The sequence below is a fragment of the Chlorocebus sabaeus genome, chromosome 10 (assembly GCF_047675955.1).
Source record: "Chlorocebus sabaeus isolate Y175 chromosome 10, mChlSab1.0.hap1, whole genome shotgun sequence".
Taxonomy (NCBI): domain Eukaryota; kingdom Metazoa; phylum Chordata; class Mammalia; order Primates; family Cercopithecidae; genus Chlorocebus; species Chlorocebus sabaeus.
The window spans coordinates 124,869,549-124,897,432 of record NC_132913.1 but is presented as its reverse complement, the minus strand read 5'-3'; the positions used below and the strand labels follow the sequence as shown (position 1 = coordinate 124,897,432).

General features: G+C 47.7%; 1 protein-coding gene across 7 annotated transcripts in view; it reads left to right on the top strand.

The window, feature by feature from the left end:
- Positions 1-27,884, top strand: part of COL6A3 (collagen type VI alpha 3 chain) — a 91,880-nt gene that overhangs the window by 37,892 nt on the left and 26,104 nt on the right. For 6 of the 7 annotated variants that reach the window (XM_007966765.3, XM_007966767.3, XM_007966764.3 and 3 more), the window contains 21 exons: positions 523-1,095; positions 2,793-3,401; positions 5,360-5,965; positions 8,507-9,121; positions 10,382-10,981; positions 11,633-11,970; positions 13,338-13,416; positions 14,372-14,517; positions 16,228-16,320; positions 16,886-16,939; positions 17,903-17,974; positions 18,681-18,707; positions 18,819-18,863; positions 18,981-19,034; positions 19,487-19,549; positions 20,191-20,256; positions 20,682-20,735; positions 23,138-23,173; positions 24,682-24,744; positions 25,549-25,611; positions 26,939-27,001. In XM_007966765.3, coding sequence (XP_007964956.3) covers positions 523-1,095; positions 2,793-3,401; positions 5,360-5,965; positions 8,507-9,121; positions 10,382-10,981; positions 11,633-11,970; positions 13,338-13,416; positions 14,372-14,517; positions 16,228-16,320; positions 16,886-16,939; positions 17,903-17,974; positions 18,681-18,707; positions 18,819-18,863; positions 18,981-19,034; positions 19,487-19,549; positions 20,191-20,256; positions 20,682-20,735; positions 23,138-23,173; positions 24,682-24,744; positions 25,549-25,611; positions 26,939-27,001 — 4,319 coding nt within the window. The remainder of the gene's footprint in view (positions 1-522; positions 1,096-2,792; positions 3,402-5,359; positions 5,966-8,506; positions 9,122-10,381; positions 10,982-11,632; positions 11,971-13,337; positions 13,417-14,371; positions 14,518-16,227; positions 16,321-16,885; positions 16,940-17,902; positions 17,975-18,680; positions 18,708-18,818; positions 18,864-18,980; positions 19,035-19,486; positions 19,550-20,190; positions 20,257-20,681; positions 20,736-23,137; positions 23,174-24,681; positions 24,745-25,548; positions 25,612-26,938; positions 27,002-27,884) is intronic. The other variant, XM_007966766.3, reaches the window with a different exon arrangement.

Below are 27,884 nucleotides of genomic sequence, written 5' to 3'. Positions count from 1 at the left end.
ATTGTGGGTCTTGGCTCGTAACCTCAAATTTAATGATCTGATCATTCAATTACAGCAGATTCATGGCAACCCAGTTATCTTTGAGTGGTTGACTCATATCAGCCCCCCTTTTTTTCCCTAGAGATTGAGATCAATTTTTTGAGCAAAAGTATATTAAGTGCCATGTTTTCAATACTTTTATTTGTAACGGTTTGAAAATGCTATCTGTTTTCCTGGAGTGATTGCCAGCTGATGTAAGAACAGAACCCAGTGGGGCTTTTCCCTGGCTTGCTTTCTTGAAGAAGCATGATGCTAGTTGGGATAGGCTGATCTAGTCACTAGTTTTGTGCAAATATGTACTGCTTTGAAATAGGACATTTTCAAGACAAGTGGTATGAATTTGGGTTTTCTCTTCTCTTGCTGACACAGTGGTCATCAGATGAGTTATGCTAACTCCCATTGTCAAATGGTGCTGGGCTGAAGTCAGTTTGGTGCCTATTATGCTATTGTCCCTCATTGTATCCTAACCTACCTTCATTGCAGAGAGCAAGCGAGACATTCTGTTCCTCTTTGATGGCTCAGCCAATCTTGTGGGCCAGTTCCCTGTTGTCCGTGACTTTCTCTACAAGATTATCGATGAGCTCGATGTGAAGCCAGAAGGGACCCGAATTGCGGTGGCTCAGTACAGCGATGATGTCAAGGTGGAGTCCCGTTTTGATGAGCACCAGAGTAAGCCTGAGATCCTGAATCTCGTGAAGAGAATGAAGATCAAGACGGGCAAAGCCCTCAACCTGGGGTACGCCCTGGACTATGCACAGAGGTATATTTTTGTGAAGTCTGCTGGCAGCCGGATTGAGGATGGAGTGCTTCAGTTCCTGGTGCTGCTGGTCGCGGGAAGGTCATCTGACCGTGTGGACGGGCCAGCAAGTAACCTGAAGCAGAGTGGGGTCGTGCCTTTCATCTTCCAAGCCAAGAATGCGGACCCTGCTGAGTTAGAGCAGATCGTGCTGTCTCCAGCATTTATCCTGGCTGCGGAGTCGCTTCCCAAGATTGGAGATCTTCAACCACAGATCGTGAATCTCTTAAAATCAGTGCACAACGGAGCGCCAGCACCAGGTATGGTAGAGAAATGCTAGTTGCTTCTGCCACTCGGTTCTCTAATGCATGAGTTGAGGGTAGGCTGCTGGCCACTGGTCCTCAGATAGAAGCCCTCCTTGAGTTTACAGGAAAGGTGGAAAATTAATCGCCTGCTGATTTCAGCAGGAACAATAGAATATGAGATTTCTTTCCTTACTTTGATTCTCTAGCTGCTCCCGCAGGAGAATCAGGGTGAGTATTTTTAAGGGCATTAGATTATTTCATAGTAAGACATGTTACAAAGATTTAAATATCAGTGGTCAAAATCCTTTTTTAAAAACAGTTTTTACTGTACGCATAATAAAAGCCATATCATATGGTTATATTGTTATCAGTCCTTCATTACATTCATTAAAAATTAAAGGATTAGAAGAGGCAGATAAATTTCCATCATAAACTCCGCATTAAAATCCCGCAACTGCTAATTCACACTGCCATGACTTTTCATTTAACCACTTTCATTCGGTGATAAAAATGCAGTGAAGAGACTAACTTCCCCTATACGCCTTTTGATGAAAAGCGGAGACTCCAGAGCCTCTCCTTCGACTACTGGGCCCGTTGGCCATTGGCTTGGGATGGTAACTCTAACATCTGGGTTCCATTTCCTCCCATTAACCCACTTGTGACTTAGAGCAACTCACTTGAAACCTCCCATCGATAAAATGCTAGTGGCTGTGCAGGTGCTGCCATCCCATATCTTTCCTCCCATCCCAAGTTTTTTCTTGAATACACCTTTGAAAGCTAACAATACTCTTCAAGCACTGAAAAGTTCAAAAATAAAAGGGGTCCCTATATTGGTGTATTAGTTTTCCATTGCTGTTATAACAAAGTAACACAAATTTAGTGGCTAAAAACAAAACAGGCTGGGTGCGGTGGCTCACACCTGTAATCCCAGCGCTCTGGGAGGCTGAGGAGGGCCCTTACCTGAGGTCAGGGGTTGGAGACCAGCCTGACCAACATGGTGAAACCCCATCTCTACCAAAAATACAAAAATTAGCTGGGTGTGGTGGCGGATGCCTATAATCCCAGCTACTCTGGAGGCTGAGGCAGGAGAATCACTTGAACCCAGAAGGCAGAGGTTGCAGTGAGCTGAGATTGCGCCACTGCACTCCAGCCTTGGTGACAAGAGCAGAACTCTGTTCACACGCGCCCCCAATACCCCCCCGCAAAAAACTTATTATCTGACAGTTTTGAAGGTTGGAAATTGGAAACCAGTGTTGCTAAGCTAAAAACAAGGTGTCAACAGGCTGTGTTCTTTCTGCAGGTTCTAAGGGATTCTCCATCTGCTCACCTTTTCCAGCCTCCAGGGGCCGCCTGCATTCCTTGCCTCCTGGCCCCATCCTCTATCTATCCTCAGTGCCAGCAGTTTGGCACCTTCTCTCCTCTCTGAGCTCTGTTTCCATCCTTACATCTTCTGTCTGACTCTGAGCCTCTTACCCCATCTTATAAGGACACTTGTGATTGATTCCATTGGGCCCACCTGGCTAATTCCAGGGTCATTCCCCCATCCCCAAATCCTTAACTGAAGCACATCTGCAAAGTCCTTTTTTCAAGTTCAGAGATTTGGACTTGGACATCCTTGGGGTGCTGTTGTACAGCCCACCTCGCTGATATGAAGTTGTTACCACCTTGATGATATGAAGCCTCTGTGAGTTACCAGGCTGTCCTCCTCCCAGTTTCAGGCGAAAAGGATGTGGTGTTTCTGCTTGACGGCTCTGAGGGCGTCAGGAGTGGCTTCCCTCTGTTGAAAGAGTTTGTCCAGAGAGTGGTGGAGAGCCTGGACGTGGGCCAGGACCGGGTCCGCGTGGCCGTGGTGCAGTACAGCGACCGGACCAGGCCCGAGTTCTACCTGAATTCATACATGAACCAGCAGGACGTCGTCAACGCCGTCCGCCAGCTGACCCTGCTGGGAGGGCCAATCCCCAACACCGGGGCTGCCCTGGAGTTTGTCCTGAGGAACATCCTGGTCAGCTCTGCGGGAAGCAGGATAACAGAAGGCGTGCCCCAGCTGCTGATCGTCCTCACGGCCGAAAGGTCTGGGGATGATGTGCGGAACCCCTCCGTGGTCCTGAAGAGGGGCGGGGCTGTGCCCATCGGCATTGGCATTGGGAACGCTGACATCACAGAGATGCAGACCATCTCCTTCATCCCGGACTTTGCCGTGGCCATTCCCACCTTTCGCCAGCTGGGGACCGTCCAACAGGTCATCTCCGACAGGGTGACGCAGCTCACCCGTGAGGAGCTGAGCAGGCTGCAGCCGGTGTTGCAGCCTCTGCCGCGCCCAGGTACGCAGGGAATTCTTTGCGTCCTCACTCTGTGTCACTGTCTGGGGCTACTTGTCTGGACTGTGGGCCACAAAGTGTTTTCAATTTTGTTTTTCCTGCCATATGAAGTGAAAACTAAAATTACAGGAAAATTTAGGAACCCACATGCCCTTTTTGGCCTCGTTGGGCAGAAATGGCAGAGGTTCAAGGCGGGCGATGCTAAGATTCATGTTTTAGGGCAAATTAAATTCTCCAAAAGGGACATATATGCAGCTTGGAGTTCAGACTCCTTAACTTTGCATGAAGGCTTCTGTCTGGATATCTGAAGGGAGGGGCCGTCTAACTGATAATGCCTGTTCCATATCAGTCCTGAGTCCCCCTGGTAGGTTTGGCAGCAGCCTTCTGTGAGGCAGGAGGGGGTCTAACCAGAGACACTCTGCAAGCTGGGACATAGACTCTGAAATATTGGTATCTCCGGATCTAAGGTGTGAAGACGATTTTGACTTTGCTTGGTGCTGAGAAGTAAGTGTCTTAACTGGCAGGAAGACCACCTGGCTGTTATGACCATAGTTTGTTCTATTTCCTTCTTCCTGTTCCCTCTTTGTAGGCCTGGTACAATAAACTAAAAAATGGTGGGAGCCCTGGTGCTGAGAAGGAAGGAGGGAAGATATATCCACCTCCCCATAAATGCCCTCCAAGGGCCACTCTCCCGGGGTACTCAGGTTGGGGGGGCTCACAGTGGTGAAGGAGGCAGATGCGGCCTTGCTCCTTTGTACCCACTCACTCGCCTGCCCTTCCAAGAGGAGAGAAAAGAAGGAAAGGTGGGAGGAGCAGAGGAAGGAGTAAAAGCAAGTGAAAGGAAATCACCACAGGATACAGTGGGTGATGAGGGTGGTGAGGAGGACTATTTGGGTGCAACTGAGAGGGACTTGGTTTCTCCTCGCTGGTGTCCGGGGCAGAGAGCAGTGTGGCCCACCAGGTTTCTGTGGGATGTTCCTAAGCGTTTGTGATCAGATAAATTTGGGCAACAGGGGGATAAACAAAGTGAAAGAGATGTTCTTTCTCCCTAATTAACGTGCTTTGTGTGTCTCCAACACAAGACAGGAAATGCAACATTTCCAACATGTATCTGTGGCTCTTCGCCCACTCACTCTCCTGCGCTCCAGAACGGCCTCCCTCTTTCCCCCTTCTCCCATTTGGAGGCTTTTCTCATACCTCTCCTGACCCAGCTGACTCTCAGCTGATAATCTCGAGCCCCATTTCTCCAAGAAAATGCAAGTAAACCTGAAGAGAGCTGTCCCCGGCCACGTCGTCCCATGGTTCCGTGGGTGGCCTGTCTCCGCTTCCTCTGCTCCCTTTCCTCTCACCTGCTCAGTGGCACCATCTGCAGTTCCCTTTCTTACTCTTGTGCCACCCTTTCTCCACTGTACTGGATGGTTCCATCCATGATAAAATGCATTGCTTCTTTTCTCATAAACACCCTCTCTGATGCTCTACTTCCCCTGTCAGCAGCACCTGTCTCTTTCTAAAGACTTATCTATACTCTAAAGTTCCTTTCCTTTCAGCCTCTCTGAACCCACCCTCCTTTGTCATTCATCCTTGCTCCTCCCCCAAGTGCTCCAGTTGAGGTCACTCCATCTGATAAGGTCCCTGCCTCCAGTGAAGCCCAGTGGCCGACCCTCAGGTCCCCGAGCAGCACCTGCTGCAGTGCAGGTCCCCTCCTTCCAAAGCACCATCCTCACTAGTCCTGATGCAGCTCTTCTGGTTTCTGCCTCCCTCGGGTTTTTCATCCTTTGCTCCCCTTCTCTCTGACATGGAAACACTGAAACAACCAGGACTCCTACTTCTTGGACTTTGAACAGTGGTGATTGGTGTTAGGATCCCCTGCCTGTGACTCCATGACAAACTGGGCAGTGGTTCATGAACGCTAAGAATTTGGGGATGACGAAGGTGAAGCCATGCTCACATTTGTTTCGCAGGTGTTGGCGGCAAGAGGGATGTGGTCTTTCTCATCGATGGTTCCCAAAGTGCCGGGCCTGAGTTCCAGCACATCCGCACCCTCATAGAGAGGCTGGTTGACTACCTGGATGTGGGCTTTGACACAACCCGGGTGGCCGTCATCCAGTTCAGCGATGACCCCAAGGTGGAGTTCCTGCTGAACGCCCATTCCAGCAAGGACGAAGTGCAGAACGCGGTGCAGCGGCTGAGGCCCAAGGGAGGGCGGCAGATCAACGTGGGCAGTGCCCTGGAGTATGTGTCCAGGAACATCTTCAAGAGGCCCCTGGGGAGCCGCATCGAAGAGGGCGTCCCACAGTTCCTGGTCCTCATCTCGTCTGGAAAGTCCGACGATGAGGTGGATGACCCGGCAGTGGAACTCAAGCAGTTTGGCGTGGCCCCTTTGACGATCGCCAGAAACGCAGACCAGGAGGAGCTGGTGAAGATCTCACTGAGCCCCGAGTATGTGTTCTCAGTGAACACCTTCAGGGAGCTGCCCAGCTTGGAGCAGAAACTGCTGACGCCCATCACAACCCTGACCTCAGAGCAGATCCAGCAGCTCCTAGCCAGCACTCGCTATCCGCCTCCAGGTGAGATGCGGGTGTCGGAAGTTCTCCTTGGAGTATTTTCCATATGAAAAATAACAGGCTCAGAGGCCATAGTACTCAAAATAAATTAAATTAAAATAAAGGTTGTGTGCCCTTACCTTTATGGTTTTTTACTTTGTGACAGGGTCTGGCTCTGTCGCCCAGGCTGGAGTGCAGAGGCATGATCATAACTCATTGCAACCTCTGCCTTCTGGGCTCAAGTCAACCTCCCACTTCAGCCTCCTGAGTAGCTAGGACTACAGGTGCATACTACCACGCCTGACTAAGTTTTGTATTTTTTGTAGAGACGAGGTTTTGCCATGTTGGCCAGTCTGGTCTCAAGTCCCTGAGCTCAAGTGATCCACCTGCTGTGGCCTCCCAAAGTGCTGGGATTACAGGCGTGAGCCACCGCGCCCGGCACCACTTTGTTCTTCATGCCCAGCAGCCAGCCCCCACCGGGACACACCTGTGATTGAGCAGGTTGGGTCTATTGCTCACGGAATCCAGGGAGAATGCATACCGTGGCGAAGCATGGGACATCTCCATAGGAAGGTGGCGGGAAGGACTGGAGGGACTGGAGCTAGTGGCAGGTCATTTTGTGGAAGGCTTAAAGAAATGGAACTTTGGCCTGGATTGGATGTTGTCAAGATGCGGAGGTGATTATGTAGCTGTATCTTAAGTCTTATCTAGAAGCAGGATGGCCCTGGTATAGACTGAGAAGAGCAGTCACTCTTATTAACCAGGATAGGGGGTGTTTTTGTCCTTTTTGTGGTTTGCACCATGTTTTTCTTTTTGTCTGTGTTCAGATAGGGTTACAATGTGTTCTCATTTTCATCTTGCCCCGTCATGATCACACAGTGGACTTGTCTGCTGTGGGGGTTCTGTGAGATCATGTGTGCTCTACAGAAGAACCCAAGGCCGTGTGTGCTGGACCAGCTCCCCAATGCGGGGCTGATTCTCTCTTTCTTAGAATAAACAGCTCCATCACAGGAGCTGCTCAGCTTCCACTGTGCTGCATTTACACTGTCAATAGACCAATTGTGTATGAGGCAAAGGGCAGGTTGGAATGTGTGGAGTGGCAACATACAAGTTTAATAAAATGGCATCTGAGGAGTACCTAAAATTCTAACTAACAGGAAAATGTGGCTCATCTTTCTCAGGATCTTTTGATTAATTTTATTGTTGAAAAGGCACTAGGCTGGGTGTGGTGGCTCATGCCTGTAATCCCAGCACTTTGGGAGGCTGAGGCGGGCTATTCACGAGGCCAGGAGTTCGAGACCAGCCTGGCCAGTATGGTGAAACCCCATCTCGACGCGAAATACAAAAATTAGCTGGGCATGGTGGCACACACCTCTAGTCCCAGCTACTTGGGAGGCTGAGGCAGAAGAATCCCTTGAACCTGGGAGGTGGAGGTTGCAGTGAGCCGAGATCACACCACTGTACTCCAGCCTGGGCGACAGAGTGAGACTCTGTCTCAAAAAAATAATATTAAAAAAATGCACTAATGTAAAGAAAATTAGTCAGGGTGGGTGGGGGAAGCTGGGCACGGTGGCTCATGCCTATAATTCCAGCACTTTGGGAGGCTGAGGCAGGAGGATCACTTGGGTCCAGGAGTTCAAGACCAGCCTGGGAAACATAGTGAGACCCCCATCTCAAAAAATAACAAAAAAAATTTTTTTAAATGAAAATTTAAAAATAAAGGCATGGGCATGGTGGTGCATGTCTGTAGTTCCAGCTACTTGGAGGATAAGGAGGGAGGATCACCTGAGTCTGGGAGGTCAAGGCTGCAGTGAGCTGTGATTGTGCAACTGCACTCCAGCCTGGGAGATAGAAAGAGGCCTTGTCTCAGACAAAAAAAAAAAAAAAAAAAAAAAAAAAAGAAAGAAAAGGAAATAGAAAGAATAATAGTGAAAAATAAAAACTTTGTATAAATGCTAAAGGTGTGTGAGCAAAAAGGAAATACGAGGATGCAAATGCCTGGGGAGCATAAATGTGACCCCTTGGATATGGCACTGTGTTATATGTGCCCTGCTCCCATGGGCTGAGCCTGGGCAGCACGCTGGGCTGGTGTTGGGCTCCTCAGGGATCTCGCTTGCTAAGTGATAGCTTTGGACAAGGCAAGGACCTATGGCTTCAGCTGTTTCTCTTCTTGTGCAACAAAGATGTAGACCCCAGTGTCCTTGGTCTCTTCTAGTAGCAACAGTTCATGATTCTGTAGATTATGGCAGCCCAGGATTGATTTCTAAAAGCTGCTTACATTTTAGAAATCAGTAGTAACCCAGACCACAATACCAAAATTTAAATAGAGTAAATTCAGAAAGACACATTTTGGATAACTTCAAATATTTCAAGAAGCAGAAATTGCTTTGGTGTAAAAGTTCCAATTTTTAGCAGCTAATTTCAAAAAGCCCAAGACACAAACAACACATGCATCTTGGGATATAATTTTAAGGTTGATTAAGATTATGGTGCAAGGTGCACACCAAACCCAGGCGAGGGCTACTTACACACTGAACGTTTCCCTTTTTCTTCTTTGATCTGCAGCAGTTGAGAGTGATGCTGCAGACATCGTCTTTCTGATCGACAGCTCGGAGGGCGTTAGGCCAGATGGCTTTGCACATATTCGAGACTTTGTTAGCAGGATTGTTCGAAGACTCAACATTGGCCCCAGTAAAGTGAGAGTTGGGGTTGTGCAGTTCAGCAACGATGTCTTCCCAGAATTCTACCTGAAGACCTACAGATCCCAGGCCCCGGTGCTGGACGCCATACGGCGCCTGAGGCTCAGAGGGGGGTCCCCACTGAACACTGGCAGGGCTCTCGAATTTGTGGCAAGAAACCTGTTTGTTAAATCTGCGGGGAGTCGCATAGAAGACGGGGTGCCCCAACACCTGGTCCTGGTCCTGGGTGGAAAATCCCAGGATGACGTGTCCAGGTTTGCCCAGGTGATCCGTTCCTCGGGGATTGTGAGTTTAGGAGTAGGAGACCGGAACATCGACAGAGCAGAGCTGCAGACCATCACCAATGACCCCAGACTGGTCTTCACAGTGCGAGAGTTCAGAGAGCTTCCCAACATAGAAGAAAGAATCATGAACTCATTTGGACCCTCTGCGGCCACTCCTGCACCTCCCGGGGTTGCCACCCCTTCTCCTTCGCGGCCAGGTACATGCTGTGTGACCCATGACTGCAGAATGTGACATCAACATTTTTTTTTTTTAATTAAAAAATTTCAGTAGTCATTTTTAAATAATTTTCTTCTCTCTGGGTTGTTTCTGCAGATAATATTAGAAATTAAATACTGGAAAAGTAGTTCCATTGAAATTGCAGAAGGAGGCATATTATTGATCTTCCATCACTCCTGAGACTAATCATAGCCCCATTGAAAGGTTCTGTAGTGTTGCACTGAGTTAATTATAAACTCATTGGGTCTCAGAATAGGATGACATCTTTGAAATCAGCCAGTCCATGCCCCACTGAACATGACTTTGAAGTTGGCCCATGCCCAGTGGCCAGATGCCCACCATAGTCTGGGTTCCCTCATTCCTTGTCCTGGTGGGACCATCAGGGAGTACCTCCCTCGAAGACTTGCAGCCGTCCACCTCAGCTTCTACCCTGTGCTCCTGGTTCTCACCTTTGGGGCTGCAAGAGCAAAGTGGATCTCTCCACCATCCCATATTTTTCTTTGCCCCTCCTCCAGGCAATTGCCGTGTAGACATCTGAAGCAAACCATTAGGGTTGGTTCTTCAAGCGGGGAGCCATATGCCTGTTTCCCTAGCTCACTGCTCCCCATCAGACTGCCCATGGCACATCTCACATCCTTCATACTGTCTCTCATACTTCCTCCTCTCTACTCCAGTCTTAATTGCTTGATTATAATCAAGAGATTACCCTCGACATCACTGATATTCAGCCAGCTCCCAAAAAACTCTTAGACCATCCTCCAAGTTTTAATGGGATCTCTTCCTATTTTCCAATCTATTTCTCCCAGTCCTTCCTTGCCTTGCCCCTAATACACCTCTCTTCACTTCCAGGCACCGTTTAAAATTCTTGACCACAAAGGAAGCTTCTAGTGGCATTTCCTAAAACACCTGAGATCACAGATGTCAAAGCCAGGTCCCTATTGAATTCTTGTCACAATGACATTTTGTATGGGATAACTGAAGTTCTTTGTCACTGAGTTTTCACAGAGTGTGACATCAAATAATTTTTCTCCTTTCCTTTTTTAGAGGATTTATCATTCATCTTGTTATATTTAGCATGTTTTGGAGCTGCAAATTCAGGAACTACAGACTAGAGAGGCACGGATTTGAGTTAAGGTTTCACTGTGAATAAATTATTAGGAATGTTTTATTTCAGTTATTTAATTTTACCTTTGGATCTGGAGACCCAATCTCTTCTTATTTTCACTTTAATCACTTCTAGAGAAGAAGAAAGCAGACATTGTGTTCCTGTTGGATGGTTCCATCAACTTCAGAAGGGACAGTTTCCAGGAAGTGCTTCGTTTTGTGTCTGAAATCGTGGACACAGTTTATGAAGACGGTGACTCCATCCAAGTGGGGCTGGTCCAGTACAACTCTGACCCCACTGACGAATTCTTCCTGAAGGACTTCTCCACCAAGAGGCAGATTATCGACGCCATAAACAAAGTGGTCTACAAAGGGGGAAGACATGCCAACACCAAGGTGGGCCTTGAGCACCTGCGGGTGAACCACTTCGTGCCTGAGGCAGGCAGCCGCCTGGACCAGCGGGTCCCTCAGATTGCCTTTGTGATCACGGGAGGAAAGTCGGTGGAAGATGCACAGGACGTGAGCCTGGCCCTCACCCAGAGAGGGGTCAAAGTATTTGCAGTTGGAGTGAGGAATATCGACTCGGAGGAGGTCGGAAAGATAGCATCCAACAGCGCCACGGCATTCCGTGTGGGCAATGTCCAGGAGCTGTCCGAACTGAGCGAGCAAGTTTTAGAAACTTTGCATGATGCGATGCATGAAACCCTGTGCCCTGGTGTGACTGACGTTGCCAAAGGTAACTCCCATTATATGCATATTTTCCATCCTTTCCTATTGATGTTTGTGCCTCTTTAGCTGTCTGGTCCCTGGCGCTGACTTCTAGAGTCCTTAGTCATTTGTTTGCCTCATACATTTACTTATGCCTAATGGGACTGGTCCTGACACCCACCTCACCACTACCTAGGGCGTTCTTCCAAGATAAGAGTAGAAGTCTATTGTATTTTGCTTTTGTAAGATTTACTTTTCTCCCCTATTTTTTAGTCCCTCAAATAATTCAGATTTATTGATTCCTGTTTCTATTTATAGATTTATTAGATCAAGTATTTGAGATCAGAGTATTTGATTTTCAAGTGCTTTTAATTTAAAGCACAACCTTGGGATGCATCTAAACACTGATGGTGTATTGTTACTCCAAAGTTAATTAACAATACCGAAAAAGTCAACTTTAAAAAATAGCTTACCATTTGGCACCTAACAGCCACCCTCATTTCTGTCTGTGAGAGGAGTGGATCGAATTGCTTCTCAAAGCTCACACACACAGGATCTCATTTTGCACTTGAGTGCGATGCCCTGGTCCTCTGCCTGGGTTGTCCCTGTTGCTGGTATAAGTAGAGTTCATCTCCTCAGCCCCAGCTGAGAACTCATCACCTGCATTTCTCCTTTCCAGCTTGTAATCTGGATGTGATTCTGGGGTTTGATGGTTCTAGAGACCAGAATGTATTTGTGGCCCAGAAAGGCTTAGAGTCCAAGGTGGACGCCATCTTGAACAGAATCAGCCAGATGCACAGGGTCAGCTGCAGCGGCGGCCGCTCGCCCACCGTGCGTGTGTCAGTGGTGGCACACACGCCCTCAGGCCCGGTGGAGGCCTTCGACTTTGACGAGTACCAGCCAGAGATGCTCGAGAAGTTCCGGAACATGCGCAATCAGCACCCCTATGTCCTCACGGCGGACACGCTGAAGGTCTATCAGAACAAGTTCAGACAGTCCTCGCCGGACAGTGTGAAGGTCCGTGGTGCCCCTTGGTTTGGGTGCTCCCTGGGCAATTTCCAGAGTTTTACTGGAAAGGAGGAAGCCCCTTCCCCCAAATTAAATCCTCTTCATGTTTAACTGGGTTGTTAGTGCCTATATGGAAAATTCCTTACTTATTAACTGATCCAATGTCATGTACTGTCTTCCTCATTTTGGTAGTCTTACTTAAGCTCTAAAAAGATCCTGGAAATCAGTAGTTTAACTTGAATGAGTTGAATTAATTTGTGTTTAATTTGTGTGATTAATTTGTGTTTAATTATAGTAATTAATGAGTGATTAATTTGTGTTTAATTATAGTCCAGTCAGGTATGTTCTCCACTTTCATTTCTCTGTGTGTATGTGTGCATGCATGCATGTGTGTACATATATGCATATATATTGTGTAGACACACACACCATGTGAGTTTGCTGGGGATCATCATGAAGTACTACAGCCTGGCTTGCTTTTGCAACAGACATTTATTTTCCCACAGTCTTGGAGGCTTGACATCCTCGAGATGTTGGCAGAGCTGTTTCTCCTGAGTCCTCTCTGCTTGGCTTGTAGCCAGGGGTCTTCTCCCTGTGTCTCCACATGGCCTTCTCTCTGTGCATGTCTGTGTCCTAATCTTCTCTTCTAAAAGGACATCAGTCATATTAGATTAGGGTCCACTCTAATGACCTCATTAACCTTAATTACCTCTTTAAAGACCCTATCTCCAAATACAGTCCCATTCTTATGGTACTTAACATACAAATTTTGAGGGTACACAATTTAGCCCATGACACATGCACAAACACACATGCACCCCCACACATGCACTCCCACCCATGCACGCACACATGCATGCACACACATGCACCCACACACATGCACACACACATGCACACACACATGCATGCACACACATGCACCCACACACCCACACATGCACACAAACATGCATGCACACACATGCATACACAATGCACCCACACACAGGCACACATACGCACCCACACACATGCACACACACGCACCCACACACATGCACACACACATGCATGCACACACGCACATTATTTGCAGAAACTACATCTTAGAAATGTGAGAATGAGATAAATTGCTTTTATTGTCATTGCTGCTTGTCTTTTTAAAAAATAAATTAAGCACTCAAATATACTTCTCCATTTTAAGTGTAATATCAAAGGCCTGTGAACATGGGTAATCATTCCTCAACTTGGGCCCTCAGTTTCCTTAAGTGTAAAACGAAGGGTTTGAGACAGCTGATCTCTCAGTTTTCTATCAGCAGTCTGCAACAGTCAGCAGTTTTCTATCAGCAGTCCTTTTTCGTTTGCATGGGGTTTGACAGCTCTCTTATCTTCAGGTGGTCATTCATTTTACTGATGGAGCAGATGGAGATCTGGCTGATTTACACAGAGCATCTGAGGACCTCCGCCAAGAAGGTAGGTGCCAAGGCTTTTAAACATGAGAAGTTAACCCCTGTGAGGCAAGGTGTGCTGCTCTGATGGAGAGAACCTCTCTGCTAAGGCAGTGCCCCGAGGGAGCAGCGCGTCTTGGGAGACTCTTCTTCCCAGCATCATGGCCCTTCATCACCCGCTTGGAGCTGTGGGATGGAGCTAACAAAAATTCCTTTTGTACTTAGACAGCTTTACTGCTGTGTTGTGGCTGTTCAGGTGGTAGAATGTTCAGAAAGCATGATGTGTTTGCAAACGATCTTGAAATATTGATTCATTTATCTTCATCATATAAACTAGGAATTAATTACTAACAAAAATACATTGCTCTATTTTTGGTTTGCAGTTATCACAGTTCAACATTTAATAACAACACACCTAAATAATACAAAGAAAATAATGTAAGCAATGATGTACCAAACATAAGGTGACCGGAAAGCAGCCACTCCTGTTATCAGATGTGATACTTGACTGTTCGCTTGCTTTGGTATTTGGTAGCACTGACTATCAGAAAGTGGATGCCATTACAGAGGTGCAGTTTATCCTAAGAACGTTCTATTTATTAGCTTACTTTTCCCAAGCAATGGAGATGAGGCTGCTATTATCTGATTTTGGAGGTGTTAGTATTTCAGTTCTTCCCACAGCATGCTCGTGTTACAGAGGGCCTGAGTTTGAGAACGAATGCATGAATATACTTCATGGATGCCACTTCCTATAGTTTTGGTAATAGGTTTAGTTCTTGACATACTGGAAACAATTATTCAGCAGAATCCAAAGTTTCAGTATTTCAACTATTCAGAGTAGCCAATTAACTTGATTAAATATATTCAAGTTAAAAGCTAAATTTTACACTGAAGTTTTCTTTAAAAATGTAGTCAGGAAAAAGGACATTGCAGTTCCCACCAGCCTAGGTGAGCTGTATTAAATGTGTCTTTCTTTGCAGGTGTCCGTGCTTTGATCCTGGTGGGCCTTGAACGAGTGGCCAACTTGGAGCGGCTAATGCATCTGGAGTTTGGCCGAGGGTTCATGTATGACAGGCCCCTGAGGCTTAACTTGCTGGACTTGGATTATGAACTAGCGGAGCAACTTGTGAGTTTTTTATGTCTTTATACACAAACCAGTTTAGATACCACACCTTTTGGCATTTTAAGAGGATGAAGTTAATTATTACCAGGTGAATGGGGGAGGGGTGCCTTGGTGGATAACTAAATTTATTTAATTCACTTGGGAACTGCCTTGTTGCCATAACATGTGTGAATCTGGAAGTGGAGATAGCAAATCGCTGGAAATCCAGCGAGCTGGAAGGGGGTCCTAGGCGCGCTGAGGTTGTGGCCTTAGCATTTTCTTTGCTCCCTTAGCAACGGCCTCTTTTAACACCATCGCTGGAATGCAAACCATCGAGATGGCCATCCTCAAACAGGAAACTGTGTCAAGAACATCTGAAATCTTGCATGATAAAAACAAGAATATGCAGGAAAAGGAAGGCTGTTTCTGGGTGGAGAAGTGCTTTAATTGTCTTCTCTAGTTTCCCTCTGTCAATGAAGCTCCCTCCGAGGCTTCTAATTCTGCCCAGGGCCAGCCTCTCTCAGCTGGAGGTGTGACCTCCTGGGTTTAGACTGAGGAGATGTGGGGCTGAGCTGCGAACTCAGAGGTTCTTTTTTTTTTTTTTTTTTTTTTTGAGGTAGAGTCTCGCTGTGTCGCCCAAGCTGGAGTGCAGTGGCGCAATCTCGGCTCCCTGCAAGCTCCGCCTCCCGGGTTCATGCCATTCTCCTGCCTCAGCCTCCTGAGTAGCTGGGACTATAGGCGCCTACCACCACGTCTGGCTAATTTTTTTGTATTTTTAGTAGAGACGGGGTTTCACTGTGTTAGCCAGGATGGTCTCGATATCCTGACCTCGTGATCCGGCCGCCTCAGCCTCCCAAAGTGCTGGGATGACACGCGTGAGCCACCGCACCCAGCCTAACTCAGAGGTTCTTTGGTGGTAGCAACAGTGGACTGTGGCTATGAGAATGGGATGAATGGACCCTGCTCCTTCCTTTCTTCCCTACTTCTTTGCAGGGCTAGAATCAGGATTTTTTTTTACTGGTGGAAGTAGGTTGAGTTAGCTCACAAATCTGGGACATGGGAGAAAGGGAAAGCTCTTGGAACCTCATTGGAAGAAAGTGCATGTGCCCACCATTAGTTCGCAGATGGAAATGTATTTGGGCACGCTCTTTCCCGCATTAGGTCAGGGGCCGGATGGGATGAGAATGTAGAGGGTGTCTGTGTGGCCCGGAGTTGAGAAGCTTGTGGCTCTGAGGCCAGGACTACTTGTGCCTGCTCCCGCCAGGGCTGCTCTGGAAGCCTCTTTCTGGGCTGGTACCATATCCCGTGACTCTCACCCTGGTTCCAAGGAAGGGTGGTCATGGATTTCTGTTCTGGAACCACCTTCGGTCTTGGCCATCTGCCATTTGCTTGGCTTTGCACTTTGGAACTGGAACATACGTAAGTTATAGTTAAGATGTGACGATGGAAACTTCTAGAAATAAGGTCCAGCCTGAGGTGACATTGTGCATAAGATCTATCGTACTTTGGTTGTTCTTTCCTTTCCCATTGGTGACTTCCCACCCACACCCTGACTGCCAGGAGCTGGGCCCTCCTGACTTTGCTGGTCAGCCGTCCAGCAAATGTCACCTGGAGGGACTTCATCTCTCACTGTGAAACCCCCACACATCCGATTTTGACCCTTAAAGCATATTTGTGATTTTCTGCTGGGCGTTTCTTGAGATCTGAACATTTGGTTTCTCTTCCTTTTGGTAGGACAACATTGCCGAGAAAGCTTGCTGTGGGGTTCCCTGCAAGTGCTCTGGGCAGAGGGGAGACCGCGGGTCCATCGGCAGCATCGGGCCAAAGGTACAGTGGCTTTACCCTTGCCCACCCCTGAGATGAGCTATCAGAAGTCTGACATTACTTTGGTGGGGTAATTTCTCTAACAGGAGAGTGTGGAGATGAAGGAGAAGACGAGAGACCATTTCTTATGTTAGAAGGAGGAGCTCTGAGGGGCAGACCCATGTGCTGCTCTGCTGGGGCCTCTCCCAGTGAATTTGGTTCAGGCGGAACCCTCCTTTTGCACGGGATAAGGGGATCTGTGCTTTAACATCTTGGTCCTTCATTTCATAAAATAATGTTAAAGTGAGCTGGCATCCCTGACAGCAGCCTGGCTGCCAATGGCAGCCGGAACTTGTAGCATTTGCTCTGAGTCAGTAGGAACTAACAGGCTTTCTTGGCAGAGCAGGAGCCTTAGAGATCCTGACAGAGAGAATCATGACATGGCGTAGTGAGGGGAAAAGCAGTAACAGGGAAAGCCATGCTGAGTTTTAGTGCTGCTCTGCCAAATGAAGGGGGGACCCAGGGATCCTTACTCTAGAACAAAGAAGACCACGGGATTTAACAAAGGACCTGATTTACTTTGTTTCAGGGTATTCCTGGAGAAGACGGCTACCGAGGCTATCCTGGTGATGAGGGTGGACCCGTAAGTAAAAGTTGTTTTAGTCCCTAAAATTTCACCCCCTCCTTGATCCTTACCCACTGGGATTGCATTGTGGATTTCATTGTTTGTTCAGTTGCTGATGGCTTTCCCTTTGGGAGAAAAATTAATTTCTAATTTTCTTAACGACTTTGCCCAGATGTCTAAGTAGGATAATTGAAGCATGACAAATGTGGACATGAAGGGTGGGATTTGTTCTTACTCTATTTCAGAGGGAGGAATTGATTGGTTTCTGAGCCAGAGGGACACCGAATTTGCACACCCAGTATCTACTAGATTAAGACATGCAAGTAAAGATGGGAGTGAGCTGAGGGGTGAGGGCATAGTAGGAAACCTCACCAGGGCTGTAGGAGTTACCCCGTTAAGGGCAGTCCCCGGAGGGAGTGTTGCTGGATCAGATCATCAGTGTCCGAGGGTCTTGAGGATGGACAGACCCCAGTAGCAGGGTCCATGGGAGCAATGCCCAGGATAGATGTCTGTCTGGGGAGCTTTGGGACACTAGATCAAGGTCCAGCCCTGGGATAGGGGACAGAGGGGCCCACGAGCAACAGTGCAGTCACCAGGGCCCAGCCGGCAGGGCTTGGCTAGAGAACTGGGAATCAAGCATCACCTGGAGGAGCTATCAGGCCAGTAGGTCTTCCCAGGATTCAGCACCCACAGAGACACGGTGCTGGGGGCCGCCCACTCTTAGCCTGCAGAGCAGTGCTGTCTGCACTGCTACCCTCCCAGATCTCATTTCCTTCAGCGAACTGTAGGTTCCAGGCCAGGCCTCAGCCTCATGCAGGAGCCCAAGAGGCTCCCTGGCTCACGTAGCCTCGATCGACATTCCCCATGGTGCAATCTGCTTTCTGCTGCATGCTGTTCACAGTACCTTCACGCTGCTGCAAGCCCGGCGGAGACGGTGATGAAGGGCTCCAGCTTGCAAAACGCCTTTGTCTCTCACAATAGGGTGAGCGGGGTCCGCCTGGTGTGAATGGCACTCAAGGTTTCCAGGGCTGCCCGGGCCAGAGAGGAATAAAGGTGAGGCATGGGTGATGGGCGTGTTAGCGTGGGGAGGGGTCAGGTGACTCGCAGTTTCTCTGGATGCTGCCAGGGAGGGAGGCCACCGGTCCAGGTTTCTTGACCTCAGCATTCAGCAGCCCGTGACCTCTCATCGGAAGGCAGTTCTGAGCGGAGTGGGTTCAGGAGTAGGGGCTGCAGCTGCTGGGGAACTTGAGAGTGGAGAAATAGTTTCCTATGGAAACATGAAGGAGCCAGGAAATGCTCACCAGGAAAGAACATGGGCCAGGGTGGCGGGGAGGCTGGTGCCCACGGGCCCGGCCCTGGACCATGGGAGCGGCCGGGGAAGGGAGTGGACTGCGAGGACAGCAGGGGGTTTGAAGCCTGGTGAACTTGCTTCTCTGTTTGCTGAAGTTTGAAGGCAGGTGCTGAAGGGAAGGGCTGCAGAGTTACAAAGTCAGCTCCTTGCCCTGGGTTTTGGGCCCCCGCCCCCCGCCCCCCTACCCAGGGAGCCAAGACCACCCAAGCGTTCAGTTCGAGTTTTAGCTTTAAAACACCGCACGTGGTGGTAAGAGAGGAATCCAAAGGGGTGGGACTCTAATATTAAATTTTCAGACACAGCAGCGTTCAAATGGGGTGGAGCGGGGGAACAGCCCTCGGCCTCTTCTGCCCAAGGGACCAGCCCTGTAGGAAGAGCTAATGCTTCCCCTGTCCTCTTGCCTTCCAGGGCTCTCGGGGATTCCCAGGAGAGAAGGTACGCAAGCTTGGTTTTGTTTTATAAATGGAAAACTCTCCCAGCATTTCTCTTTTCTTCCTTTGTCAGAATAGCTTTCTCTACTTACCTGTCTGCCTTATTCCCTCGTAGGGCGAAATAGGAGAAATTGGACTGGATGGTCTAGACGGTGAAGATGTAAGTGATTTTACTCTAAGTCCAAACTGCTTTTGGTTCTGAAGATTCCAGAAACTAACAACTCAGTCTATGATAGAAATTGCAGCAGGTGTGACCTTTAATCCTTGTCTTTGGCAGGGAGACAAAGGATTGCCTGGTTCTTCTGGAGAGAAAGGGAATCCTGGAAGAAGGGTAGGTGTATTTCCACAGTGCTGCTATTATGGAAAGAATATCAACATTTCATTTAGGGAATAGTTATTTCCTTTCCTCATATATGTCAATCCCGCTTCCTCCAGGCAGCCTTCCCTGACTTCCCCTGTGGGTGCACCCGTGACATCCCCTCTCAGCTCTGACACATTACAGTACATTTTCTCATTTGGAGATCACGTCCCATAGGGCAGGGACTGAGTTTGTTTTGTTGTAAATAAATCCCCAGTGCCTGGCACAAAGTGGGTCCTCAGTAAATATTCATGGATTTACTAAACGAATAAAAAATATGTGGAAGTGAATTTGCCTTCATGGTGAATGAATAAATTGTAAACATTGTTCTAGTTAAGATTTATGATTTGAAGAATGTGATTTTTTAGGGTGAGATAAAAATGGAAACATCTAGTTTTTAGCATTCACTTGTGCTTTTTCTTTAGGGTGATAAAGGACCTCGAGGAGAGAAAGGAGAAAGAGGAGACGTTGGGATTCGAGGGGACCCGGTAAAGAAGATTTCTTTATTGACGATTTCAGACCTGAGCCTGGGGAAGAGGGTTGTTGGGAATGTGGGATGAAAGGAAGAATTCTACTTTTGAAATTGCTTTAAAACATGTTGATAAAATATGTGCTTTGTCTTTTTCTTGCAATTTTGGGGTTTGGGGAGATGTATTTGTTCTGTTGCTAACCAGATAATCATTTGCAAGTCCTGTTATACAAATATCTGAGAAATTTCCAAAAATGTGGTATCAGGGCACTTTAAATTTGCTTTTGGAAAAGAGAAGAGTTTGCAGCTTTTCTCATTTTATGGCTCTGTAAAACTGTTAAGCAAATGAGCAGTACATGCTAGCCACCTCCTCCAGTCCATCCTGCCTCTGTGGCTAAGGATAAGCAAGAGGGAGCCTGGGGCGTCCTCCTCCCTGGGGAAGAACCATTGCCCCTGTTTGGGGCTAAGAGTGCTTTGCTGATCGCGTGATTGGATTCTGGAAGAGCTGCATGGATGTTACCTGGATGGGCTGTGGCCGACGGGCTTGTCCCTCGGAGCCTGGCATGCAGGTCCTTGCTCATATTTCCCTGACCATTCAGTCCAGTGGCAGCTCCTTTCCTTCCATATGTGGCTCATTTCACTTTCCCATGTCACTTTCAGGGTAACCCAGGACAAGACAGCCAGCAGAGAGGACCCAAAGGAGAAACCGGTGACCTCGGCCCCATGGTAGGGCGCTGCACATTCCTAGATTCTCCCTGTACTGAGGGCTAGAGAAAGGACATGGTCCTCGGCTCATCAGAAGCCACAGAGGCCAAAGACGTGGCCTTTAACACTGCAGAGTAGCCTAAGATTAGGAGCAGAGTCCCCATGAAGGAAGTCTCCGTGGGGAGCCAGAGTGACCCTTGCTAAGTGGGGCTTCTTAGCAGAATCTGTGCCTCTTAGATATTCACGGAAGGTGCTTGTTAAGCCAAAGGCTTGTAGAGGTGGGAGTGTACTGAAGTCCAATGCATCTGGCAAAGTGTGCAACTGTCCTGCAGACGGGCTGTTCCTCTGTGAATCGACCCCTTTCCCTGCAATGTCTTGTGCAACATTTCAGAGCTAGACATTCTTCTCTGCAGATGAGAATCTCATGCTAATTTTCCCCCCACCAGGGTGTCCCAGGGAGAGACGGAGTACCTGGAGGACCTGGAGAAACTGGGAAGAATGTGAGTGCCATTAGAGCTTTGGGGAGCTCTGCAGCAATCCTCAGTGCCCTAAGGTCTGCCCAACATTACATGGTGCATGGTTACTCCGCAGCTCTTTACTGAGTGAATGTAAAAGGATTTCTGAAACGGTTGTTACTCCAGTCTATTTTCATTCTTATAATATCCTTGGTGCCTCATCTCTTCTCTCTCCCCAATTCTTGCTCTCCCCAAAAACATACTGAAAGATGCTTTTAAAAAGAATATCTTTGCTACTTTCAAATATCGGGCCAGGTTTGATTCAACTAAATATTTAAGAAACCCAAATGGAAATCCTAATACTGGGGGAGGGAGGGAGTAAGGGGCAAGAAGGCTGAGGGGGTTGTAGATCTGTTGTTTTTGTAATTATCTGTGGGTTTTGGGGGGGATGCTGTAAGTGAAATAACAAAACTAGATTTATTTCTTTTCTGGTGTATTGCATCTTGCAATTTCAAGACATTTCAGAAATACCTGTAGCAGAATAGTTCCTTGTATGCCTAATCCTCAGTCTTGTTGAAGAAATGCTAAAGTTAAAGTGATGTGAATGATCTTTCTGAAGTCATCCAAAAGCTTCCAGGGTCTTCCTTGTAGCTGGGAGGTAAGACCCCTGCTCAGGGAGGCAGTGATGTAGAAGTTTGTAAACCCTCAGAAGAAATTCAGGATGCTGGTGGGTGCCTAGGAGAGGTCTCTGCTCAGAAGTGAACAGAGCACGAGGGCTGCAAGCTGGGGCTGGGTGTTGGGAACTGGGCCCTCAGCCACGCCCTGAGGGGCAGTGGCATGTTCAGCGCCGGCACTTGGACCAATAGAGTATGCTGGGGTGAGGGGCTTTCAAAAGGAGAGACTCACCAAAATCAAAAGAAGGACTACGGGCACCATTTTGCTTTGAAAATTCAGAAGAAAATAGAAATTTTGAAAATATCATTTTAAAAAGTTTGAGCACTATTTATTTATTTATTTATTTTTAATAAATCGTAAAGACCTGGATCAACTGCTTGGAAGTGAGCATTATTTTTGAATAATGCTACATAATGAAAAAGAAGCTATATAATGGAAAAGAAGAAATACTCATCAAATGTTACAAAGGGCTATTACAACTCAGCGTGTGAGCAGAGCCAAACCTTTTTTCATGAAATGACTTAAAATTGAGTAGTTCATACAATTAATTTCAATTCTCCATGCAAGGTAGAAACTGGATTTGAATTTGGTTTCAGTCACGGGCTCTTGAGGACTCAGTTCTTCTTTTTGTGGCCTAACGGCCTGCTATCCCTTCCCTTACGACCACAGTGCCAGGCCCAGGCCAAGCTGAAATGTGTCTCTCCCGCTGGGCTTCCGCATGCCTACATCCGCTTTTTAGAGTCTCCGCAGGTGGCCTCTGGCCTGAGCAATGTATCACTGAGTGCTGGTGGACTCTCATGGAACTCTGGCATGTCTCTTTTGGGAGGGGCCAGTCCACATTGTTGCTTTGTAGAGGAGAAGAGTGTCCCCTTCTCTGAAATTCTCCATGGAAGGTGGCCAACATCTTCCACTGAAGCAGGTGGCACTACAGTGAATAATGGCAAACTGGTCACCGCAGATCACTGGGCTGGTCAACTGGAAGCGGAGAGTGAGGTTCCTAGGTTGATGTAGCAGATGGCTGAGCCTCACAACAGAGCTAGTGGGTCACAGCCTCTGCAACACCAACCCTAACTTTGCAAAGACCGCCCAGGACATTCATAGAGTCCCACCCCAAACCTTTCCACTGCCGAGGAAACAATTTTGAGGTGGAAATTAATGGATTACTTGTGAAGTAAGCCCACATGTTTGAACTAAAGGTCACCTCTGGAGCATCCAGGAAGATGCTGCCAAGTCATGAGCCCTACCTAAGTACACGAGACGTTTAGGTGCACGTGTGTGCACTTCAGATACTTTACTTAACCGAGTGTGTGTTGTGTTTGGCCAGGATCACCTGGAGAACTCGGGACTCCCTTCCATTATAATTAACGTATTTCATGACTTCTCACTACAGTTGGGAAGATGGAAGAAAAATAGACAGGTTGACATTCCCTTTTCACATTCCTCATTTGAAACTGGCTGGGATCTTGCAGCCAAAAGGAGTCATTATTTCGCTTGGCAGGTCTGCAGTAATTCTCAAAACTTCCATTGGGTGATTAACAGGAGTAGTAAGGAAGCAAAACTTCACCGGATGAGGGTGGAGGAAGGGTGTCTGTGTGTGCGAGTTTCCCCAGGGCTGATGAGGCGTGATTTCTGCTTCTTGGCACAATGTGGGTGTTTGGGAAGATTCCCCTGAATAACCGCAGAATAAGAGGGTGAAGTTTGAAAGAGCTCTAGGCCCCATGCCCAGCATCCCATGCTCCCCCTCACGGTTTGTGGGACTTTTTTTTCCACAGGGTGGCTTTGGCCGAAGGGGACCCCCTGGAGCTAAGGTGAGCCTCATGGAGTGCCCTCCGGAGACTCTCTTCAAACACAGATGCCGCCCAGTCCAGGAGTGAAAAATACTCTCTCCTGTGAACCCAAAGCTTCGGAGACAGATGCCAATCAATTTAGAAAGTTTGTTTTGCCAAAGTTAAGGACATGCCTGTGACACAGGCTCAGGAGGTCCTGATAACACCTGCCCAAAGTGTTTGGGGCACAGCTTGGTTTTATACATTTTAGGGAGATATGAGACATCAATCAGTATGTGTGAGATGTACATTGGTTCGGTCCAGAAAGGTGGGACAACTCGAGGCATGGGAGGGGGCTTCCAGGTCATAGGTAGATAAGGAGAGACAAAAGGTTGCATTCTTTTGAGTCTCTGATTAGCCTTTCGTTGAATACACAGTTTACAACAGTCACCTATGCCTTAGTTAGGCTTAGTGAAAAATAGGGCTAAGGAAGCAATTGGATATGTCTTTGTCTCCCATTAGCAGAGGGATGACTTTCAGTTCTGTCTGTCCTTTGTCCACAAGGAATTTCCCTGCAGGCAGAATGTGAGGAAGGTATGCATCTTAAAAAAAAAAAAAAAGAAAGAAAAGTCTGACCGGGCACGGTGGCTAACACCTATAATCCCAGCACTTTGGGAGACTGAGGCAGGCAGATCACCTGAGGTCAGGAGTTCGAGACTAGCCTGACCAACATGGAGAAACCCCATCTCTACTAAAAATACAAAATAGCCAGGAGCGGTGGTGCATGCCTGTAATCCCAGCTACCCAGGAGTCTGAGGCAAGAGAATCGCTTGAACCCGGGAGGCGGATGTTGAAGTGAGCCAAGATCGCGCCATTGCACTCCAGACTGGGCAACAAGAGCAAAACTCCATCTCCCCAAAAAAAAGAAAGAAATCTTTGTAGCTATCTTATTTAAGCTTATTTAAGAATAGAATTGGAGGCAGCTCTGTCTGATGCAGTTCCCAGCTTGACTTTTCCCTTTGGCTTAGTGATTTTGGGATTCTGAGATTTATTTTTCTTTCTCCTTGGGCTGTCATGGCTCCTGAGCCTCTTTCAGCCATCTCCTTAAACTTAGCCTCCTCTGCAGAGTGTAGAGAAAATGGTGCTCAGTGGGAACTTGGGGTCCAAGTGCAGGAAACATGATTGAGGCAGTAGTGTCCCGGGCGGGCGCCTCTTCCAGAACGTGCCCACCTTATCTGGCCATCGGCAACACGCAACTTCCCAGTGTCTCCGTCCTCTGCTTTAGGTCTAAACGATCCTTGTTTCACAAAGCTGTCCGAGAAGAGGTGAGGCAAGAGTGAGGAACAACTGTAGAAGCTCAGGGAGACAGCTGACTCCTGTGTTCAGCGTCTCGTCCTGGGGTTACCACTTTGATCATCTGTTACTTCTGGAAGAACTGAATTTTCCCTGGTTGCTTTCCAAGTCCCTGGCCCAGAAATGACTGTAGAGCAAAGAGCTGATGTTGACAGGAACCTTCCTGACTCCTCCCTGCATCTTCTCTTATTTAAAAGGGCAACAAGGGCGGTCCTGGCCAGCCGGGCTTTCAGGGAGAGCAGGGGACCAGAGGTGCACAGGTGAGTGCTTCCTTGTGTGACTGCATGTCCTTTGATATTTTCACAAATACCCTGGTAAGTTCTTTGTAAAAATGATTAGGTGGCATTTATATCACGGAAAGTTGACCATTTTAAAGTGAACAATCCAGTGGCATTTAGTACTTCCACGATGCTGTGCAAACATCGCCTCTGTCTAGGTTCAAAGCATAGTCTCAAAGGAGACCTGTACCTAATAGCAGTCGCCCCCCATTGCCCTCCACCCCGAGTCCCTGGCAAACACTAATCTCTCTCTCTCTATGGATTTGCCTGCTCTGGACATTTTGTATAAATGGAATGATTTGCTAGGCAGCTTTGTGTGTGTGGCTTGACGGAGCATCATGTTCTTGATCGAGAACAAGGAAGCTCATGTTCCACATTGAGCTTCATCCACGTTGCAGCACATAGAAGCACTTCATTCCTTTTCATGGTGGAAGGATACTCCGTTGTGTGGCTGCAGCACACTTTGTTTATCCACTCATTGGTTGATGGACATTTAGGTTGTTTCCGCCTTCTGGCAATTGTGAATGATGCTTCTGTGAAGATTCTCCCCCACATTTTTTTTTTTTGAATGCTTGTTGCTTGTATACATTTAAGCTCACTTGTCTATTCACATTCTGGATTGAGGCAGCTGCTACTGCAGCTGAGATGGAGAATTGTGGGTTTGGGTGGCCTTTTTTGGCCGGCAGAAGTGAGGCTCCGGGTCCTCTGGGACGGGCAGATGCCATGCAGAGGCTTCTCACGGAAAGTCACCTCATTAGCACTCATGTTGGCCTTTTCCTTCCTCAGGGCCCAGCTGGTCCTGCTGGTCCTCCAGGGCTGATAGGAGAACAAGGCATTTCTGGACCTCGGGTAAGCCTGTCCCAATACCAGGCCCCTCGCTAGCTGAACAGAGGGCACGTTGCCAGGCAGGCTGAGAGTGTCTCGGATGATGCTATTGTAGACAGACCTCCCTTTAGCTCTCCTCTTTGGCAACACAAACCCCAGATTTAACCTCAGGCCTTGCAGTGACTGGATACTTCACCCCAAGAAAGTAAGAGTTTCCTTTTTTGGTGCTCCAGGGGCCTCTAAGTCTCAGTTCTGCTCCCTCCAAGTGTAGGCCTCTGGGTGGAAATCAGGGGATGTGCTTGAGATGGAATCATGGAAAATCTAAATCCCCCAACATACTTAGATTATGCAAGGTATTTCACCTTCGGTCCCTGGCGACAGCCCCTTGTGCTTATGTATTTTGTATAGTGAATGCCTCAAGTTCACCCTTGAGTTCAGCACAGAAGATGGTCCTTAAACTTACTGTGACTGCGGATGTTATCATGCATTGTAGCTATCAGCAATGATGAGCAGAGACACATTGTCATTGCTGGGCTAGGATCAGGTGTCATGGAACTACATATTCGAGTTTCCCTCATGTCTGAGATGATATTGAGGGAGGTATCCTATCATTTGTTACCGAAAAATGACTAATAAACTGATAACAAGCTCAATATGTTGCTACATAAACGCACAAAGATATTTTACGGTGGAAGGGGGCAGGAACTTGCTTAGAAAGTCCTTCTCTAGCTTGAAAGCTGATAAATACATATTTTTAGAGGTTTTTTAAAAAAACATTTACTTAACTTGTAGTTCATTAACAATTTAAGATGGTATAGATGCAAAGCTATTGAAATAGTTATCCAATAGCTCCAGAAAGTATTGATTTGCACTGTTTCACCACCTATTTTAAGTTATTTCTGGGCTAGGTAGACTGTACCACATTTTAAGAGTCAATTTCTTTGATCAGTTTATTCACTCACCTAACAGGCTTTAACAAACCTGTGTGCACCAGGTGCTCATTGTGAGTGTGAAAAGGGAGGCAGGATAAAGTCACATAAAATCTGGGAGCTTGCTATCCAGTCAGGAACCTAGGATGTGTATATTAATAACTGCAACATGCGTTAATTTGTGAAAACTGGCACTGAGAGGTAATACTCATGTTTTAAATTTGTGCACGCCATTTCTGTGCATGTTTATATTTGAGTCTGTACTCCTGTGCTCAGAGCTGAGTGCTTGGGATTTGCAGGCGGGACAGGTCCCATGCCCCTGGTGGGCTCTGACCTCCATGCAGGGGAGAGTCAGGTTTCAGAGACAACTTTGCTTGGATGGTTGACCACTTGACTGACACATTCCTCCCCTCCTGCTCCAGGGAAGCGGAGGTGCCGCAGGTGCTCCTGGAGAACGAGGCAGAACCGGTCCCCTGGGAAGAAAGGTTTGTCTTGAGAAAGGTAGAGCTTTCCTGAGGACAGGGACCAGCCAGGCACACATGCCCCCTCTCCCTCTTTTGTCAGTCTGTCTGTCCCTCCTCTTCAGTACTACTGGTTCCCACTCCAGCCTCCCCTGTTGATTGCGGCTTGGCCAGTGGGATTATTCTCCCCCAACAATTCCCACCATAATCCCCACTACCATCCCTGCCACCTCCCATCCCTGCTCAGAGGTCTGGCTTTCTCCTGGCCACAGCCCTCCATCAGTGGCCAGCATTTCTGCTCCTCTCTTGCTTGGCTTGTGCTGATAGTGCAGCACCCTCTGAGCCATCAGAGCAGCCGGGCAGTGCTTGGCACAGTTTCAGTATAATATGGAATGAGCAGTCTTTAAACATAGGCAGTGCACGCACAGCGGCTCAGCTAGTCACATTTAGATCATCCAAGAGCCCCGACCCTGACTGTTCTGGATAACAGCAAGTCTGCTATATGAAGGCTACCTGAGAACTTCCTTTCTATCAGCTTTGAGATAAATTACGATTTGTCATGACCAGTCTGAAAGACTGCATGTTTTCTGTAAAAGAAATGAGTTCCTGTGAATCCACGATGGTCTCTGCCTGGAGGGTGTTGCCAGGTTTCATGCTGGGCTCAATGTCTGCCGCGTTCTGTGCCTTCTTCTCCCAGCTGTTACTCTCTCTTCTCATCAGCCTGTCCCCCATGCCACGCTGGTGAAAAGGACAAACACAAACCCTCCTGGATTCTTTTCCAGGAGTTTGCACATGAATGTTGCAATTTAGAAAATCATTTCACTGAAATCTCAAAGGTAAAGTCAGCATGTTGCAGCACCCTTACCTAGAGTAAAAGCAGGGCTTGGCATCACAGTGTAAGCCAGCC